General features: G+C 40.6%; 1 protein-coding gene across 5 annotated transcripts in view; it reads right to left on the bottom strand.

The window, feature by feature from the left end:
- FTCD (formimidoyltransferase cyclodeaminase) overlaps window positions 1–18,021 on the bottom strand; it is a 154,961-nt gene that overhangs the window by 45,707 nt on the left and 91,233 nt on the right. For 4 of the 5 annotated variants that reach the window (XM_085879145.1, XM_085879146.1, XM_085879148.1 and 1 more), the window contains exon 1: window positions 4,832–4,970. The exons of the other annotated variant lie outside the window; for it this stretch is intronic. In XM_085879145.1, the coding sequence (XP_085735271.1) occupies window positions 4,832–4,885 (54 nt within the window). In that variant the 5' untranslated portion in view covers window positions 4,886–4,970. Of the gene's footprint in view, window positions 1–4,831; window positions 4,971–18,021 lie in introns of those variants that run through there. 5 annotated transcript variants of the gene reach the window in all.

The following is an 18,021-nucleotide window of genomic DNA, read 5'->3' as shown; positions in this document are numbered from 1 at the left end:
TATATATATATATATATATATATATATATATATATGTAAAAATACCCTGCACAGACAGTAACCTTCTCCGATTTTGAAAATTCCTCCTAGAAAAAAAAAGTTATGACGTCAAAATATCTCTGCAAATGGAAATCGTCTAAAAAATTATCTGCAAAATTAGGCAAGCTTTTTGAATTCTGTTTGTGGGAATCGAACAGGGCATTAACAGAGATGAATTATCGCACATATGATACATCACTATGACGTCATATCAATTTTCATGATGTCATATCAATTTTTATGACGTCATTCCTACTTTTTGACATTTTTTTGTTTCACAACCGAGTTTTCATCAGATCTTTGTGAAACTTCCCATGTATATGCAGAAAGCCCACATGCAGGCAGTAACCATCTCTGATTTTGGAAATTCTTCCAAGAAAAAAAAGTTGACGTCATAATAATCGCCGCTAATGGAAATCGCCTATACCAGTATCTCCGAAACTAGGCAAGCTGTTTGAATTTTGTTTGTGGGAATCAAGCCGGGCATTAACACAATTAATTTATCACAACCCTGATACATCACGATGATGTCGTATTCGTTTTTATGACGTCATCATTAAGAGGCCGAAGATCTTAGCTCATTTGAGCTTGTTTATAAATAAAAAAAATTGTCATTGCGGTTTACTTCTCAAGATTTTGACTATGTAGTGATTCATCTGTCCCCTACCCTCAGACCTGCCTGGTTTGGTTAGACCTGTCCAGTAGAGCTCATTGAGTCATCGGGGAACACAAGCCGCTCCACGATCGTCAACGTGAGAGCCAGTGGGAGTGGTGGACTCATAGTACTTTTAAAACAGTAGGGTGCTCTATTCCAGTACCTTATTCAAAACCCAAACTGTCCTAAATGCATCAGAGGCACAGTCATGCCCTCAAAAAAGTTGCAACCAGTATCCAGGTACTGCACTATAATGATGATAATGGCATCACTAACTTAATCTATCAATTAAATTATCTTGGACAAGTGAATACTGGAAATAAAGACATGTGATATCAATAAAAAGCTTTGACAAAACAAACACTGTACAGCGAAGTTAATCACATGAAAAGGAAAATAGTTCCACATTCTGATTTTGATTCTGATGTACCATACTCTGTCATAGAGCTTCAGTGCTACTGCAGTTATTTTTTGGAAACTGGGTGGTTTGTCATTGCTTTCCCCACAGTAGTTATGGCAGGAATTTGTAATTTGGCCATGATCCTAGTGATATCCTACCGACTCTTCACATAGGACACCATGAGATTTTTAACGTCCACCAACCAATGCCGGCAGACGGGAGAGCTCAGTTTAACATTCATCTGAGGGAAGGTACACACATTGATGAATCACCCTGCCTGTGAAACACCAGGATGACAGTTTATAACTGGATCGAGATTCAAACCCATGCTAAAAACCTTAGACGTTTTTGGATTAAATGCATAATTAAAACTAAAAGGGCACTCTGTAGGGCGCATACCTCCGCCACGTAATGCCTGATCCACGGGAACATATCGGGCCCAATACATTTTTGAAATATCATGCGATATAGCACTATATCATTTTTGGCCCGGTCTCTCAATGGTGAAGATTCACTTTAAAAAATAAATAATTCTCGTATTCAGACCCAGATTCGGATCTTCACAAAAATCGAATAGATTTGTCATTGCCACACATCCAACCTGTCCACCAAGATTCGTCCGAATCCGTCCACAAACCTTTGAGATATTGTGCTATATATTGGTTTAGCACTATCTCTCAATGGTGAAGAAACACTTTAAAAATTATCAGATCCAGATGTGGATTTGGATCTTCACCAAAATTGAAAAAGTTCTTCTTTGTCACACACCCGACATGTCCACCAAGATTCATCCGAAGCCGTCCACAACTTTTTGAGATATCGTGCTATATATCGTTTTTGGCCCGATCTCTCAATGGTGAAGAATCACTTGCACAATTATCAGATCTGGATTCGAATCTTCACCAAAATTGAATCAATTCTTCCTTGTCACACACTGAATGTATCCACCAGGTTTCATCCGAATCCGTCCACAAACTTTTTGAGATATAGTGCTATATATCGTTTTTGGCCCCATCTCTCAATGGTGAAGAATCACTTAAAAAATTATTGGTGTCGGATCCGGATCCGGATCCGGATCTTCACCAAAATCTAATCAGTTCGTCCTTGTCACACTACCAACCTGTCCACAAAATTTCATCCGGATCCGTCCACATTTTTTTTTGAGATATCCTGCACACAAACAAACAAATGAAATTGCCTGTTGAGCAAGGAATTGCCAAATAACTTTGTCATATCTCCATGATCTCTGAATAAACAAAAACCTGGAAATCAATTTGGTTCTTATAAGTCGATAGTGCTACTGTTTAATGAGTTATAGCACTTAGTTTGGTCATGATCATAACTTGGAAGTCAATTGGACTTGAAATGGCGTTTTTATCGCAATTTGAAAGCTTTGACCCGACCTCCCCCTGACATTCGACCCCCGACCGCTAAGAAAGGTGTTGGTGTGTCACCCCAATGAGACATATGGTTAGATGCAGAATTGGAAGATGCACATTTTAGATTTGGTTTGAAGTCGATACGACCATTTTAGCGGACGTTATTGCGAAAATAAGAATTTCGGTTTTTCAGTGACCTTGACCTTTGACCTCTATTCACCCAAAACGACAAGTGTCTAAGTTGGACCATGGCCGACGTCTCTACCCAGTTTGGTCATGATCGCTGAAATGGTGTGGCTGCTACAGGGTAAACAAACACACAAACAAACAAACAGACAGACAGACAGACACACAGAATGACACACACACAACCGACCAACTTAATTGCCGAAATTCGAAGGATTCCGGCAATTAACAAACACACAGAGTAAAAACTGAGTCCTCCCTTCATTCGGTGCTTGTCGATGACGTCATGCATCACCTGCCTATGGAATTGAGAAGAAGCGGTGTACAAAAGTAACATTCAATATGACACAGCTTACAATCATGATGAACGTGTTCCCCTTTTTGTTTACACGTTCAAAAGGGGGAAACTCTTAAGTTCATCCTAAACAAGTACGGATAATGATCAAATTTGTCCTTTTATTTGCAAAAAGCTTCTTATTATAACTATTACATCCTGTTTAAAACAGTGATCAAGTTTATCAAAATTAGTACTTGTTAAATGTGAACATAATTGAGTTGCTCCGTTGTAAAGTTTTTTTAAAATAGGGCTGCCTGTCCTGAAGCTCACCTGGATCAGAAGCAGCAGTCACTCAAATCGCCCGCAGACCCCCTTAGACCCTGATTTTTTTTTATGTCGTGAATAAACTTTGGTACATCACTAGTGATGAAGGTTGCGGTCAAGTTTCATCGAAATTGTGTGTGTAGTTTCGAAGAAGAGAGCAAATACAGAACCTATTTTGGGGGCTCAAACCCTTTCCCCCCACCCCCATAGATCCCCTTGATGAGAACAGATTTTTATTCAGTCGATAAACTTTGGTTCATTACGGCTGATGAAGCTTGTGGCCAAGTTTCATCGAAATCGTGTGTTTGGTTCAAGCGATAATGACTGAAGTGTTTACGGACTCGCTGACTCACTGACTGACTTACTCACTCACCTGCGGACACTGCTCGATCGCATAAGCTCACCTGTCTAAAAATGAAAGTCCAGGTGAGCTAAAAATGAAAGTCCAGGTGAGCTAAAAAATGAAAGCTAGGTCATCCTCAATGTACCTGTGAGTTTGTGGTTTAAAAAAAAAAAAAAAGATTTATCTCCAGTCGGCTGAACTTGTTTCTCAAAAAAATGGGAATAACTTTGCTGTTTCTATTTTATCCTGTTAATAAATGATTCTTAAAAAAAGACAGTGGATGTTGAAATGCATAAACAGTGTATGAAGCCAACATGTTCACAACACACATTCCATGGCACATGCTTGACCGAGCGAGTCAATAATGTGCCCCTTACAGACCCCAACCCCAACCAAAATCCACACACTACCATCCCAATTCGCACAAAACAATACAACACATTCATGTCATTAATCAACATCACTTCTTCATGCTTTAAGGTTACATTTGCCACCAACGTGTATTTGCTTTACAATAGTTAACATTTACATGTAAACGAAAATCGTAACAATTGCAAAAGTAGAACTGCACTTGGAAAACTCACGTAAACTCTTCCAGGCTGAAGAGTTTACGTCTTGTAACCAACCATTAAGCCGGATCTGTAGCATAAACAAAATCGAGTGAACTTGTTCTTGTTTCTTGTCACCGGCCCAACTCATCCACCAAGTTTCATCCGAATCCGTCCACAACTTTTTTGAGATATTGTGCTACATTGTCAGTTTAGCCCTATCTGTCAATGGTGAAGAATCACTTTTTAAAATTCTAGTGTCCAGATGCGGATCTTCACCAAAGTCGAATCAATTCGTCCTTGTCACACGTCCAACCTGTCCACCAAGTTTTGGCCGAATCCGTTCAATAACGTTTTGAAATATCCTGTTCACAGACAAGACAGACAAACAGGGGTGAAAACGTGACCTCCGTCCACCTTTTGGTGCGAATAGTAATCATATGCAGAAGTATTGCCATTCTCAAATTGAAAATGAAAATGTTCACCTTTGTTTGGAGTTTTAGACCAAAAAAAAAAACCCCCCAAAATAACATATTATCAGCACATGTTATTTTGAACTGAATCCACATTTTCTTGATAAAGTCTTGGATTTGAACCAAATGGCATAACAAACCAGCAGAGGTCCAAATGATATAAATAAATTTTAAAAAAGAAGAAAATAACTTGCTCATTCAATTTACCTCTTTCCGACGACCCTCGGAGAAGTTTGCCACGCATTCGATTATCTTAGCCATGGTAGATTTGCAGCCACTGGCGATGACAGGGTAAATCAATATTATTTAATTCAACCACCTCATAATGGGAGGAGCCATGCTGGGAGGACCTGTGACAATTCAATTCAACCACGTCATAATGGGAGGACCACTGACATGACGTCATCACGCTTAACTTCAGATCCTCACTTGAGGACAATTATTACCTCTGCCATCTGTGATGGATGGAGGGAGGCAATGTTTTCACCCTTGTCTGTTTGCTGCTGGCAAAAATCGAAGATTTTTTTCAAGTACTGTCCTGTATACTGGTTGTTCGTGTGCGTTATTCTGTCTTTGTTTGGCTGTCCAGTCTGCATGTCAATCGTCTAGATGTCACAATTTTTATCTGATCTTCAGGAAACTCCACCAAACGGTGGAGTTGGTCATAAGCCAAAAAAAAACCGATTGATTTTGAGGTCAAAAGGTCAACATAGGCAAATTTGTTTGAGGGATTTCACAAGTATTGTGCTTTGCACGACGTCTTTTTGTTACTTACGAAATCGAAGATGTCTGTCATTCTGTCTAGATGTGTGTGTGTGTGTGTGTGTGTGTGTGTGTGTGTGTGTGTGTGTGTGTGTGTGTGTGTGTGTGTGTGTGTGTGTGTGTGTGTGTGTCAGTATGTCTCCTCCATGACTCCAAAACGATGAAACCTTGCAGCATGAAACTTTGCATGCATACGAAGGGAACTCCAAGGAAGTGCATGACTGAAAATTGGGTGTTTGGGTTAATTAAAACACCTCTTTTGAAGATAATTAACGGCATTATTTAATTATATCCTTAATCAGGTGCATCTTCAGACACCTCGCTCTTGATGGGGTCTTAAGACACATCCTGGATTACCTCGTTGGGGACTTGATTCGCCATTTTGTTTGGCCTGCTCAACAATGCCTTGAGTTGGAACAGGCCACAACCGTTTATTGACGCCAAAGCGCTCAAAATGTTTTTTTTGTTACACCTTCCTCAGTGATATTGTTGCGGATTGGGTATCGGCTGCGAGCACGACCGCTAGGTGGAGCAGTAGGGTCGACTCTACCGAACACCCGGAATCTAGATTGTACCGTTAGGAAAACTCCGAGGGTACGGGTTCCTTACCGGACCGTGAATCGTCAATAATTCCACCATGTGGTACAGGGTTATTTGCCAATCTTCAAAATACCTAGAGATCCACGTGGCGAGTTACTGAGTATTCACACCCTCGACGGCCCTCGGACGAGTCGAGCCGTTAGCGTGACCGACCCGTGAGCAACCCGAGCGGATGGTTGCCGAAGTTCCGTCGGTCCAAATGTACATTTTCAGCGGCAACAGCCTTTGTAATTCATCAACACGTGCCATGCTAAGCCAATGGAAGAAACACAACAACAAACTGATACATTTAACAAATGTATTTATTTATAACTGGGGAAAGGGGGGAGAACGCAAGAAGCAGAGTTATCCGACTATAGAGATGCAAGTATGTACAGCAAAGAGCACTTAAACAATTCCTACTTACAGACGGGCCCACACACAGACGCACACCCAAAATAAACGGGCCCAAAATGGTCTTTATTATCCCTTCAGCTCGGAGGGAAGACGAGCTGAGGGATGAGAAAATAGCAGGCTACCTGGCCGCGCCGCACGGCTCAACGTCCGCACCATCCCGGAGCACCAGTCGGCCAAGAAGGAACCAGGGCAGCCAGACGCAGACCACGCCAGCCGCAAGACGAGCCGAGAACCAGAGCACACCAGTGACGAGATGCCTTTCGCCCAGCCTTGAGAGATGCGTTTTGAACAGGTGCAAATTATTCCTCTCCGAGCTCCAGCAGATCGCCACGGGAACCAGAACACACGCTGGTGAAGACGGGGCGCAGATTCTTTCCAACCTGCTCGAGCAGATCCACCCAATTCTTTCCTCTCCGTTCCTTTTTATCGCTCTCGGGCACGGTTCGCTCAGGCGTGGCTCGCTCAGGCGTGGCCCGCTCTCGGGCGCGCGGCCAAGTGAATCGATTCATGACCATATTTGGGAATGGAATTCAGTCCACTCATCGTGGCCCGTTCTCAGTGGGTGGGACACGACGCATTCCCTTATTTGGCGCACAGCCAAGCGAACCGGTTCATGACCATATTTGGGAATGGAATTCCATCCCCGAACAAATTCCGAACACGCCCACATACCAGCGAGCGCGCGGAGAATGCCGGGAGCAGATTCGCTGTGAGAGCGAATATGGCGTTGTTGTTGTAGTTGGAGATGTAGTAGCTGTAGTTGTTGTGAGTGATGTAAAAATCCTAACTATTAAAATAACTCACAGCACATGTACATTTATTCACCCATTAAATGAGGGACGGGGACCCTAACTAAAAAACACTTACTTACCGATATAACTGTTCTATAGGACCTGTATGTTGAGTGCTCATGGCTTCCAGATTCGCAACAATATCATCGAATGCCTGTTCTACATACCTATGAAACACTGTATACATCGCTTTTGTAAGTGATATAGTTTTCAAATCAGGAGCTTGGAGCGATTTCATGCATTATATGATGCAATTTTCCACGATCTACTCACAGACTAATTCAAGTGTATTATGGAAATATAAATTTTAGTTTGGAGGATCGGATCACATTTCATTTCCATTATACACTTGCAATCAAAAAGTTGTGGACGGATTCGGACAAAACTTGGTGGGCATTTTGGGTGTGTGCTTCGGACAAATTGATTCTATTTTGGTGAAGATCTGAATCCGGATCTGGGTGGAGGTATGCGCTCGACCGAGTGCCCTTCCAGTTAATACTGTTGTTGATCATGAAGATATAGTTTGGACGTTGAAGCTTTGTACAGTCGTCAAGTGAGGGAAAAGACACTATTCTTCACTGGCACTCAAAGTTACTTCAACGATGACGATGATGATGATGATGATGGTGATTATACTGCTCTATTACGACTATTACTATTACTACTACTACTACTACTACTACCAATAATAATATGGGTTCACTTTCAAGGAATTTTGCCACAGGAGGATGCCATTTGGCCCATAGCCTACGCTATTATTTCAACTTATCCTTCTTTGTCCATGCTCTATCCTTTTGAAATGCTGACCATCAAGCAAGGAAGCAGCACACACTGTTTTTAAAGTGTTTGATTTGACTTGGCCAGCGTTTGAACTGCCAATGTCTTCGACTTAAAGTGGACGCCGTAACCACACCACTGTTGTAATTTGGTATAAATTATATCATAATGTCAAACAACAAGGATATTTTTTGGACCTCTATTCAATGCTTTTTTTTTGTTGGGGGGGGAGGGTGGAGGTTATAACTGCTATTTTCTAGGGGGGGTATATAATCGCAGAGAATATGCTCCATTTTCTTTACCTTCAAAATCTAGGCATATGTATTGGTTGAAAAATGGTTTCCTCTGGAGTTTTAGAGTAAAAGTCCAAAATGATTGGCATTTCGACCACAACATATGGGCAGAAAACCAGCAGGGTGGACAAGAGCAAGACGTTTCGCAGGAAATCGAAATTAAAGCAAACTTTCCTCCGGTGAGATCACAGATCTGAGAGCTGCAGAATAACCACTATGCTACAACGATATCAGGAGAAATATTGTAATTTTTCAAATCCTCACCACATGTGTATTTGAACGCACAATGAAAACGGATTTGTGCACTTGTGATCCAATAGAGAATCATAATTCTGATTGGTCAATCCAGCCTGTATTTGTTTGCTCAACATTCCCTTCATGTCGTACAGTAAACTTTTCAGGGGTAAGTTCTGTATTTTAAACTTAATTGCCTTTCTGCCGAGGTTGCAAGGTTGAAACATTTATTCAACATTGATACTCGGATGCAGGGTTACCTTTAGGGGTCGGTGTACTTGGCAATCTATGATGAGATCTCCCGGACTGTTCCTCACAATCTCTTTTCCTTTTCTCACCCCTTCCTCCTAACTCCCAGGTCTTCCCTATCTTTTCCCCTCCAACCACTTGTATTTTCAAGTTTTTTTTCTTTATTAATTCCCAACTCCATGTTTTTTTGTATTTTGCGTTTTGTCACTTACATTACACTGCATATTAAACTCCCCATCTAAGCCTCTGCTCTTCTTTCTGGATATTTTGAGTCTTTAATGCATTTTTTGTGGATTAATACCCTCGCCAGAGGAGTGGGTATTGTATTTGGGTCGGTTTTTTTTTGTCTGTCTCTTTGTTATGACGAAAATTGAAGATTTTCATCATATGTCAGTCTGTCTCGTTTGTATGTTTGTCTGTGAGTGTAATAACTCGCGAGCACTTTCAGCTATCTTTTTCGAACTTTATCAGAGGATTCCAAGGACAAAAGTGAGGCTGTCAATGTGTTTTGACTATATGTGTCAAAAAAGGTCAAGGTCAAGGTGACAGTGACAGAAAGGTCAAGGTGACAGTGACGTCATTTGCATCAAACGGATACGACCAAAAGTGTTTGTGCTATATGACGTCAAATTGACACAAATGAGATGGAAAAACATCACCTACAAATTCTGAGCAGATTTAATAACTCGATCGTTATAGGGGATAGGGGGTGAGAGAGAGAGAGGGGGCTCGGGGGGAGAGAGGGGGGGAGAGAAAGAGGGGGATAGGGGGAGAGCGATACGAAGAGAGATAAGAGAGGGTTTTTAAAACAGAAGAATTACAAAGGGAGTTTGAATGTACTGCACAAACACAATGCATTTCCCTGTCCACTGATACGAGGGAAGAGGTAAATCAGCTAAACAAAATTGTTGCAGATATAATTACACGAAGGAACCCTTATGTGTTTGATGAGTCTCCCCAGGGTCTTCTAAAACTGCAACAATACCTTGAGACCCCAAAGACCCTTCAAACCCTAAAGAACCCTAAGACCCACAATACCATTAAGACCCCAAAGACATATCCTGTCGACCCCCTTTAGACCCCACGACCATATACACCCTATTACATCCTTTAGACATTAAATCACATCCTTTAGAATTTAGACCGTTTCAACCATTTAAGACCCTTTGGTCACTTTAGAGTTTAGACTTTTTCAGACCTTTCGACTTTTACAACTTTCGACCTTCAGAACATTTGACCTTCACACCTTTACAATTTTTCAGACTTTTGACCTTTACACATTTACAACTAGACCATTTAGACCTCTCATTTGCAATCAATGACCTTTCATTTCGGACATGCTTCCATTCATTTGCTACACAAAATACACCAGGCAAAACAAGTCCTGGCGAGGGTCTGCAATCTCTGATTGCTCTTTCTTTTTTTATACTATATTCCAAATGCCAGCATAAAACCGACCATTAATATATCCCAGTGGCATTGTGAAAAGAGCATCGCTCTGATTCTGGGAGGTTGGCAGTTTAATTCTGCCCCTGGCTGAGTCATAGCAAAAGCGTAAAAACTAGTAACTGCCCCTGGCTCAGAATTTAGAGGATGGAGCAGACACAAAGCCCATGGATTGGCATCACTTGGGGTTGGGGGAGCAGGGATCTCTCCCTTAATTACACCACTGATGTGGAGAGAAAAGCTCTGCCACTAAATGCCCCTGCTGGCATTCAGCATGTTCCAAGAAGTAACTTCCCCAAAGGTCAATGGGCATGTTTGTCTGATGTCAAGTGTGTGATTTTGTTTGTCAGCATACCAGTAATGTATATCTATCTGTCTGCGTCTCTATGGCTCTCTATGGCTCTCTGTCCTCTCTGTCCTCTCTCTCTCTCTCTCTCTCTCTCTCTCTCTCTCTCTCTCTCTCTCTCTCTCTCTCTCTCTCTCTCTCTCTCTCTCTCTCTCTCTCTCTCTCTCTCTCTCTCTCGGTGGTTTGGTTTCTGGGTGCGGTGTCATGGCCACCATCAGCTCCTGCTCTGTGTTGTGGTGAGATCTCAGTGCTTTTTTCCCCTCCACCCTTCTATCTCCCTCTTTCCTCTTTTTCTCCCCAACGTGATTTTGGAGGTTGTCTGTGTCCTCTCTATCCCTTGTATCCTTTAGAGTGAAAGAAAGAGCGAGAGCCGGCCTATTTGGGTGTGGCCTACCTGCTTTGAAGAGGCCTTGTAAACTTGGTCTTTTTAATTTTTTTTCTTTGCTTATAATGCACTTTCCTTAGTTTTTAGTGATTTTTTTTGTTTTTTAGTTTGACTCCCCCCCCCCCTTTTTCTCTGTAAGGCTCGAGCAAAAGGGGGAGATAAACCGCTGATATGGCGGATACACGCACTCGGTTTGAGGCGTTTGATAATTTAACAAGGAAGCATGGATTGGTGTGCGTTCCACCTGAAGGAATTGCCACCGAAGACATTGTTTTATCAGTAGGGAAAATAATAGGGAATCAAAATGTAAGAGCAGCATCGGAAATGAATAAGAAAATTGTTGTCTTTGTATCTGATGAAAAATTTGTTCACCAATGTTGTAAGTTCAGGATTAACTACAGAGACTGGTCTCTTTATTTTGGCTTCACCAATGGACACCCCATCAATGAATTGTTATATCAAATGTACCCCCGTTTATAACCAATGACAAAATGATGTGTATTCTGTCACGATACGGAACAGTTGTGTCGAAAATCTCGACGATTCCTTAAAGAGCTCGAGATGAACGGATTAAACATGTTATGAGTTTCCGACACCAGGTTTATATGGTTCTTCCCGATCGAGGTGACGGCACTGTCTAAACATTTTGTTTGAAGTTACTTTGAACAAGTATGAGTACCAAATGTATGTGACTTCAGTCTCGTTAACATGTTTTAACTGTGGAGTATTTGGACATGCGAAAAGGTTTTGTCCAAAAGTATCTTGTGTAAAGTGTGGTGAAGCAGGTCATAACGACACTGACTGTGAAAAAGATATTACCCCGGTTTCAGGAGTAGAGAATAGAGTAACTGCTAATACCCAGACGCTTCCTGTTGTTTCCTCGCACAAGAAGACTTTTACTCCAGTTCCTAATCCTAAAGAAGTCAACATCTCAGCTTTAGGAGATAATGAAATCCCCCTGACAACCTAAATGGTTTGGCTGTTGCTGCATGTAGTGTGGAGATGGAGGAGGATCCCGTTGCCGTGACAAAGAAATGAAGAGCATCCGATATTAGTAGTTCCAACACTTCCGTAAAAAAAAGGTAGTTTTGGACGAAGAATGTGAAGTTGAGGATGCACCTCAATGTGTTACTCAGGGTTCTCCAAGCTGCATTGATACTCGGGAGAATGTTTTTGGATTGATTAATGAAGAAAATGATTTTCAAGGGTTACTGTGCAACACTGAAAATTTGACGAGTAAAGCAGGTGGTGAGGCTGATGTTGATGGAAAGCCCATGAGCAAGTGGTCACCAGCACTTCCTGCTGAGAACGAGCAGAATGGAAATGTTTCAGTCCTTACTTCCCCTTCATTGATACAAAATCCCATTCATTATCCTGGTTATTCAACTGAGCCGGTGAATATCAGCCCTCAAGAGCAAGAAACCGAGGTTACTGCTCCGGTTGAACGTACTGAGTACCAGAGTAAAGTTGAGGAACATTCTGGCAAATGTTCAGAATTGCCAGGACCTGAAATAGTGAGTGCTCAGACTGTATTATATGACCCAGGTGGGGCCAGGTCTGATTTTTCAGAATCAAATGATGAAGCTGAGGTGACTGAGTTGTCTCAATCTTCATCGTATCAGTCATACATAGTCCCACAACTTATTCTTGCCTTTCTGAATGAAACTTATCGACATCGAAATGTGACCATTAAAGATCACTTTCCTGATTTATTTTCATTTGTTCAAGCTGCAAAAGACATCATTAGGAAGCCTGCTGAATTCAAGTTAACAAAGTCACAGTTTCATCGTCTTCAAAAGGTTGTTACAAAAACGGGGACTGAAATTTCTCAGCCACCGCTCAATCCTTTTGATAAACCATGAAAAAGATCATTTTTGGAACCTTAAATATGAACGGCAGAGGTGCAAGTCACAATCGCCAGGTTCAAGTGAAAAAGTTTGTTTAATCGTAAACATATAGATGTACTTTTACTCCAGGAAACGCACATAACTGAAGATGTGGAGTTTGATTGGTGTCGCCTTTTTAAGAGACAGTGCTTCTTTAGTAATTTGTCTTCTTCTTCTGCTGGTGTGGCCTTTTTATTCAGACCTGGGCTAGTACCTGAATCATGCCACTTCCAAGAGGTCATCAAAGGCTGATTAATCTCTCTATAACTGGTCATTAATAATTTCCATTTTACACGATTCAATGTGTATGTGCCCAGTGAGAGTGTAGAACGAAGAGCCTTCTTTTTGTCTTGAATCAGACACTTTCACTCAATTGATCTCAATGATTGTATTTGCATGGGGGGTGATTTTAATTGTACCTTAGAACCTCTTTTAGACAGAAATACAGCAGAACCTCACCCTAAATCCTATGCCAATTTGTCTAATTTTTTTTCGGCAATAGATTTGTGAGATGCATGGAGGCTAAGTCACCTCAACGGATCTCAATATACGTGGGGACGTTGGGCTAATGGGAGAGCATCTTTTGCAAGACTTAACCTGTGGTACATAAACTCGCATTTCAGGACTGCTGTTTTCTCTCCGTTTTACTTTCCGATCATCATTTAGTCACCATGGGCCTCTTTTTCCTTCAACCCTCAGATAAAAGTATGTACTGGAAATTCAACACTAATCTTCTTGAATATACTTCATTTAAAAAAGGCTTCTATAACCTTTTGGGCTATCCAACTCTCAAAAAAAGCCTCTTTTTCTTCATTAGAGTTATGGTGGGACAACACAAAAGCACAGATGAGAGTGTTTTGTCAGCAGTTTGCTTCAAATGTTACCAATGTTAAAAATACAACAATGGCTCTGTTAGAAGCTGATATAATACAGTGAGACAGTAAAGTGGCCAGACATGGAAACAGGAGAGACCAAAGGATATTAGTTGAAAAGAGGACCCAATTGAGAGAAGTGACGCAAGAGAAAGCAGCAGGGATGTTAATCAGATTGAGGATAAACAACATCAAGGTTTTAGATACTCCCAGCAAACTCTCTCGCTCTCTCTCTCTCGCTCTCTCTGTCTGTCTGCCTATCTGTCCTCTCTTTGTCTCTGTCTCTGTCTCTGTCCAGTATGTGACTGTGTGATTTGTGTGTGAGAGACGATTCTTCCATCAGCCTTGGAGATTGTAGAAAAAGGTTGGGCTCACCTGTGAGAAGCTACTTACAAGGGTTTACAAGGAATTAAGACACAGGAGAAGGCCATTCGGCCCATTATGCCTGCACCACACCAATACCAGATATAATCAATCCATCAAAACCCCTTCCCTTCATGTGCAGCCTTTTGGCTGCTACACTGGTACTCATTTTGCCGACCTCAGAAGGATGGCAGGCGGAATCAACCCCCTGGTGTTAATTCAGCAACGAACAGGGCTTGAACTCAGGACCCGAGGATCCCAGTGGACGCAGCAACATGCTGTGGCATATGCTCCCAATGTATGTATCTGTATCGATGAGCAATGGCTAATTGAGGAGATCCAAGTAGGAGTACAGGAAGTAAAGAAACAGCGAGGAAAATTGTGATTAGATAAATCTCTAGGGCCAGATAATATACATCCAAGAGTATTGAGGGAGGTGGAAAAGCAGATAAACATGGTGTTTGTGGATATCTTTACGAGGTCGTTGGAGTTGGGGCAGGTACCAGATGAATGCAGTGTAACAGATGTAGCACCATTATTTAAGAAAGGTTCCAGAGAATATTTGGGGAACGACAGACTTGTTGGTTTGACTTCAGTTGTGGGGAAAGTGTTGGAGACATTAATTCCATCCATCCATCCATTGGGACCATTCTCTGTGCAGAGCGTTGGTGCTGTCTAAGCAGTCTCCTGGGCTATTGAGCACAATCCTGGACAGGTCACCACTGACGCAGGATACGAGCAAGCTGGTACTCATTTTTGCTGACCTCAGAAGGACGACAGATTGAGTCAACCCCACCTGGTATTAATTCAACAGAAAAGCAGGATTTGAACTCAGCACCCGAGGATCCAAAACCCACCACTGGAAACATTAATTGAGTAACGGATATTAAACCATTTAAACAAATACAAACTGATTAAAGACAGTCAGTGTGGATTTACTAAAGGGGGGTCTTGTTTAACAAATGTATTGGAGTTCTACGAGGCAGTTTCTGTCTGTGAAGACAAGGGAAGTTGAGTGAATATCGTATATCTCGACTTTCAAATTTTTTTTGATGATGTACCACTTCGAAGGCTGTTGGCCAAGGTGAGGGATTGTGGAGTGGTTGGTAGAATCGCCAATTGAATTGGAAACTATCTTAGTGATAGGAAGAAAAGAGTAGCTGTGAAGAGGAGGATATCATTCTGGTGGGAGGATATCATTCTCAGGGATCGGTTCTCGGACAATTATTATTCATAATTTACATCAATGATTTGGATAGTGAGGTTAAGAGTAGGCTTTCTAAATTTGCAGATGGCACGAAGCTTGGAGGTATAAGGGAGATAACTGATTCGCCTCTTGCTTGCAATAAACCTTGTTAATGGACTTCAAGGAGTGAGACTGACTGCTGGGGACATAAAACGAAGGAAATGTAAGGTGCTGGTGGTCGGTAAGAATCATGGCCAATTTGAGTATTTTTGTGTTTACCAGTTGTTTCTGTGAAATGCAGCGTTTTGCGAATTTGAAGCTAAAATACTCACTATTTCAATAAAATCACGCGTTTTCGCTTCAGAATAGTGATGTAGAACAAAAAGTTGTCGGACACTGCTTTTGTTTGGTGAAAACAGCTGGTTTTAGGGTAATTTGAGCATTTTTGCATTTACAAGTTCTTTCTGTGAAATGCAGCGTTTTGCGAATTTGAAGCTAAAATACTCACTATTTCAATGAAATCAAACGTTTTCGCTTCAGAATAGTGATGTAGAACAAAATGTTGAGTCAGACAATGCTTTTGTTTGGTTTAAAAAGCTTGTTTTAGGTTAATTTGAGCATTTTTGCGAATTTGAAGCTAAAATACTCACTATTTCAATAAAATCACGCGTTTTCGCTTCAGAATAGTGATGTAGAACAAAAAGTTGAGTCAGACAATGCTTTTGTTTGGTTTAAAAAGCTTGTTTTAGGTTAATTTGAGCATTTTTGCGAATTTGAAGCTAAAATACTCACTATTTCAATGAAATCACGCGTTTTCGCTTCAGAATAGTGATGCAGAACAAAAAGTTGAGTCAGACAATGCTTTTGTTTGGTTTAAAAAGCTTGTTTTAGGCTAATTTGAGCCTTTTTGCGAATTTGAAGCTAAAATACTCACTATTTCAATGAAATCACGCGTTTTCGCTTCAGAATAGTGATGCAGAACAAAAAGTTGAGTCAGACAATGCTTTTGTTTGGTTTAAAAAGCTTGTTTTAGGCTAATTTGAGCCTTTTTGCGAATTTGAAGCTAAAATACTCACTATTTCAATGAAATCACACTTTTTCACTTCAGAATAGTGATGCAGAACAAAAAGTTGTCAGACAATGCTTTTGTTTGGTTTAAAAAGCTTGTTTTAAGCTAATTTGGGTATTTTTGCGAATTTGAAGCTAAAATACTCACTATTTCAATGAAATCACGTTTTCGCTTCAGAATAGTGATGCAGAACAAATAGTTGAGTCAGACAATACTTTTGTTTGGTTTAAAAAGCTTGTTTTATGGTAATTTGAGCATTTTTGCGAATTTGAAGCTAAAATACTCACTATTTCAATGAAATCACGCGTTTTCACTTCAGAATAGTGATGCAGAACAAAAAGTTGAGTCAGACAATGCTTTTGTTTGGTTTAAAAAGCTTGTTTTAGGCTAATTTGAGCCTTTTTGCGAATTTGAAGCTAAAATACTCACTATTTCAATGAAATCACACGTTTTCGCTTCAGAATAGTGATGCAGAACAAAAAGTTGAGTCAGACAATGCTTTTGTTTGGTTTAAAAAGCTTGTTTTAGGCTAATTTGAGCCTTTTTGCGAATTTGAAGCTAAAATACTCACTATTTCAATGAAATCACACTTTTTCACTTCAGAATAGTGATGCAGAACAAAAAGTTGTCAGACAATGCTTTTGTTTGGTTTAAAAAGCTTGTTTTAAGCTAATTTGGGTATTTTTGCGAATTTGAAGCTAAAATACTCACTATTTCAATGAAATCACACGTTTTCGCTTCAGAATAGTGATGCAGAACAAATAGTTGAGTCAGACAATACTTTTGTTTGGTTTAAAAAGCTTGTTTTATGGTAATTTGAGCATTTTTGCGAATTTGAAGCTAAAATACTCACTATTTCAATGAAATCACACGTTTTCACTTCAGAATAGTGATGCAGAACAAAAAGTTGAGTCAGACAATACTTTTGTTTGGTTTAAAAAGCTTGTTTTATGGTAATTTGAGCATTTTTGCGAATTTGAAGCTAAAATACTCACTATTTCAATGAAATCACACGTTTTCACTTCAGAATAGTGATGTAGAACAAAAAGTTGAGTCGGTATTTGCTTTCTCCCAAAATAAGTATTTGCTTTCTTCTCAGAAACTCTGCATGCAATTTTGATGAAACTTGACCACTACCTTCATCTCCAATGACACACCAAAGTTTGTTCATGGCATTAAAAAAAATTCAGGTCTGATGGGGTCGACAGAGGAAGTTTAAGAGGGGGTTGTCCCCCGCTCCCCCCCCCCAAAGAAATATTTGCTTTCTTCTCAGAAATGACACAATTCCGATGAAAGTTGACTACAACCTTCGTCAGTCATCTCAGAAATGACACACAATTCCGATGAAAGTTGACTACAACCTTCATCAGTCATCACCCATGATGTACCAAAGTTTGTTCGTGACATTATAAAAATCACGCTCGAAGTGGATATAAGGGGGTTGACCACCCAAAATATGTATTTGCTTTCTTTTCTAAAGCCACACACAATTTCGATGAAACATGGCCACAACCTTCATCACCCATGAAGTACCAAAGTTTGTTCGTGACATTCGAAAAATCAGCCTCTAAGTGGGTATAAGGGGGGTTGACCCCCAAAATATGTATTTGCTTTCTTTTCTGAAGCCACACATAATTTTGATGAAACTTGACCTTAACCTTCATCACCCATGATGTACCAAAGTTTGTTCGTGATATTAGAAAAATCAGGCTCCAAGTGGGTATAAGGGGGGGTTGACCCCC

Source organism: Eptatretus burgeri, chromosome 4 (assembly GCF_056783735.1).
Source record: "Eptatretus burgeri isolate ZD-2024b chromosome 4, Ebu_testis_v1, whole genome shotgun sequence".
Classification (NCBI taxonomy): Eukaryota; Metazoa; Chordata; class Myxini; order Myxiniformes; family Myxinidae; genus Eptatretus; species Eptatretus burgeri.
The sequence above is the reverse complement of the archived record's forward strand: the minus strand, read 5'-3'. Positions and strand labels throughout refer to the sequence as shown.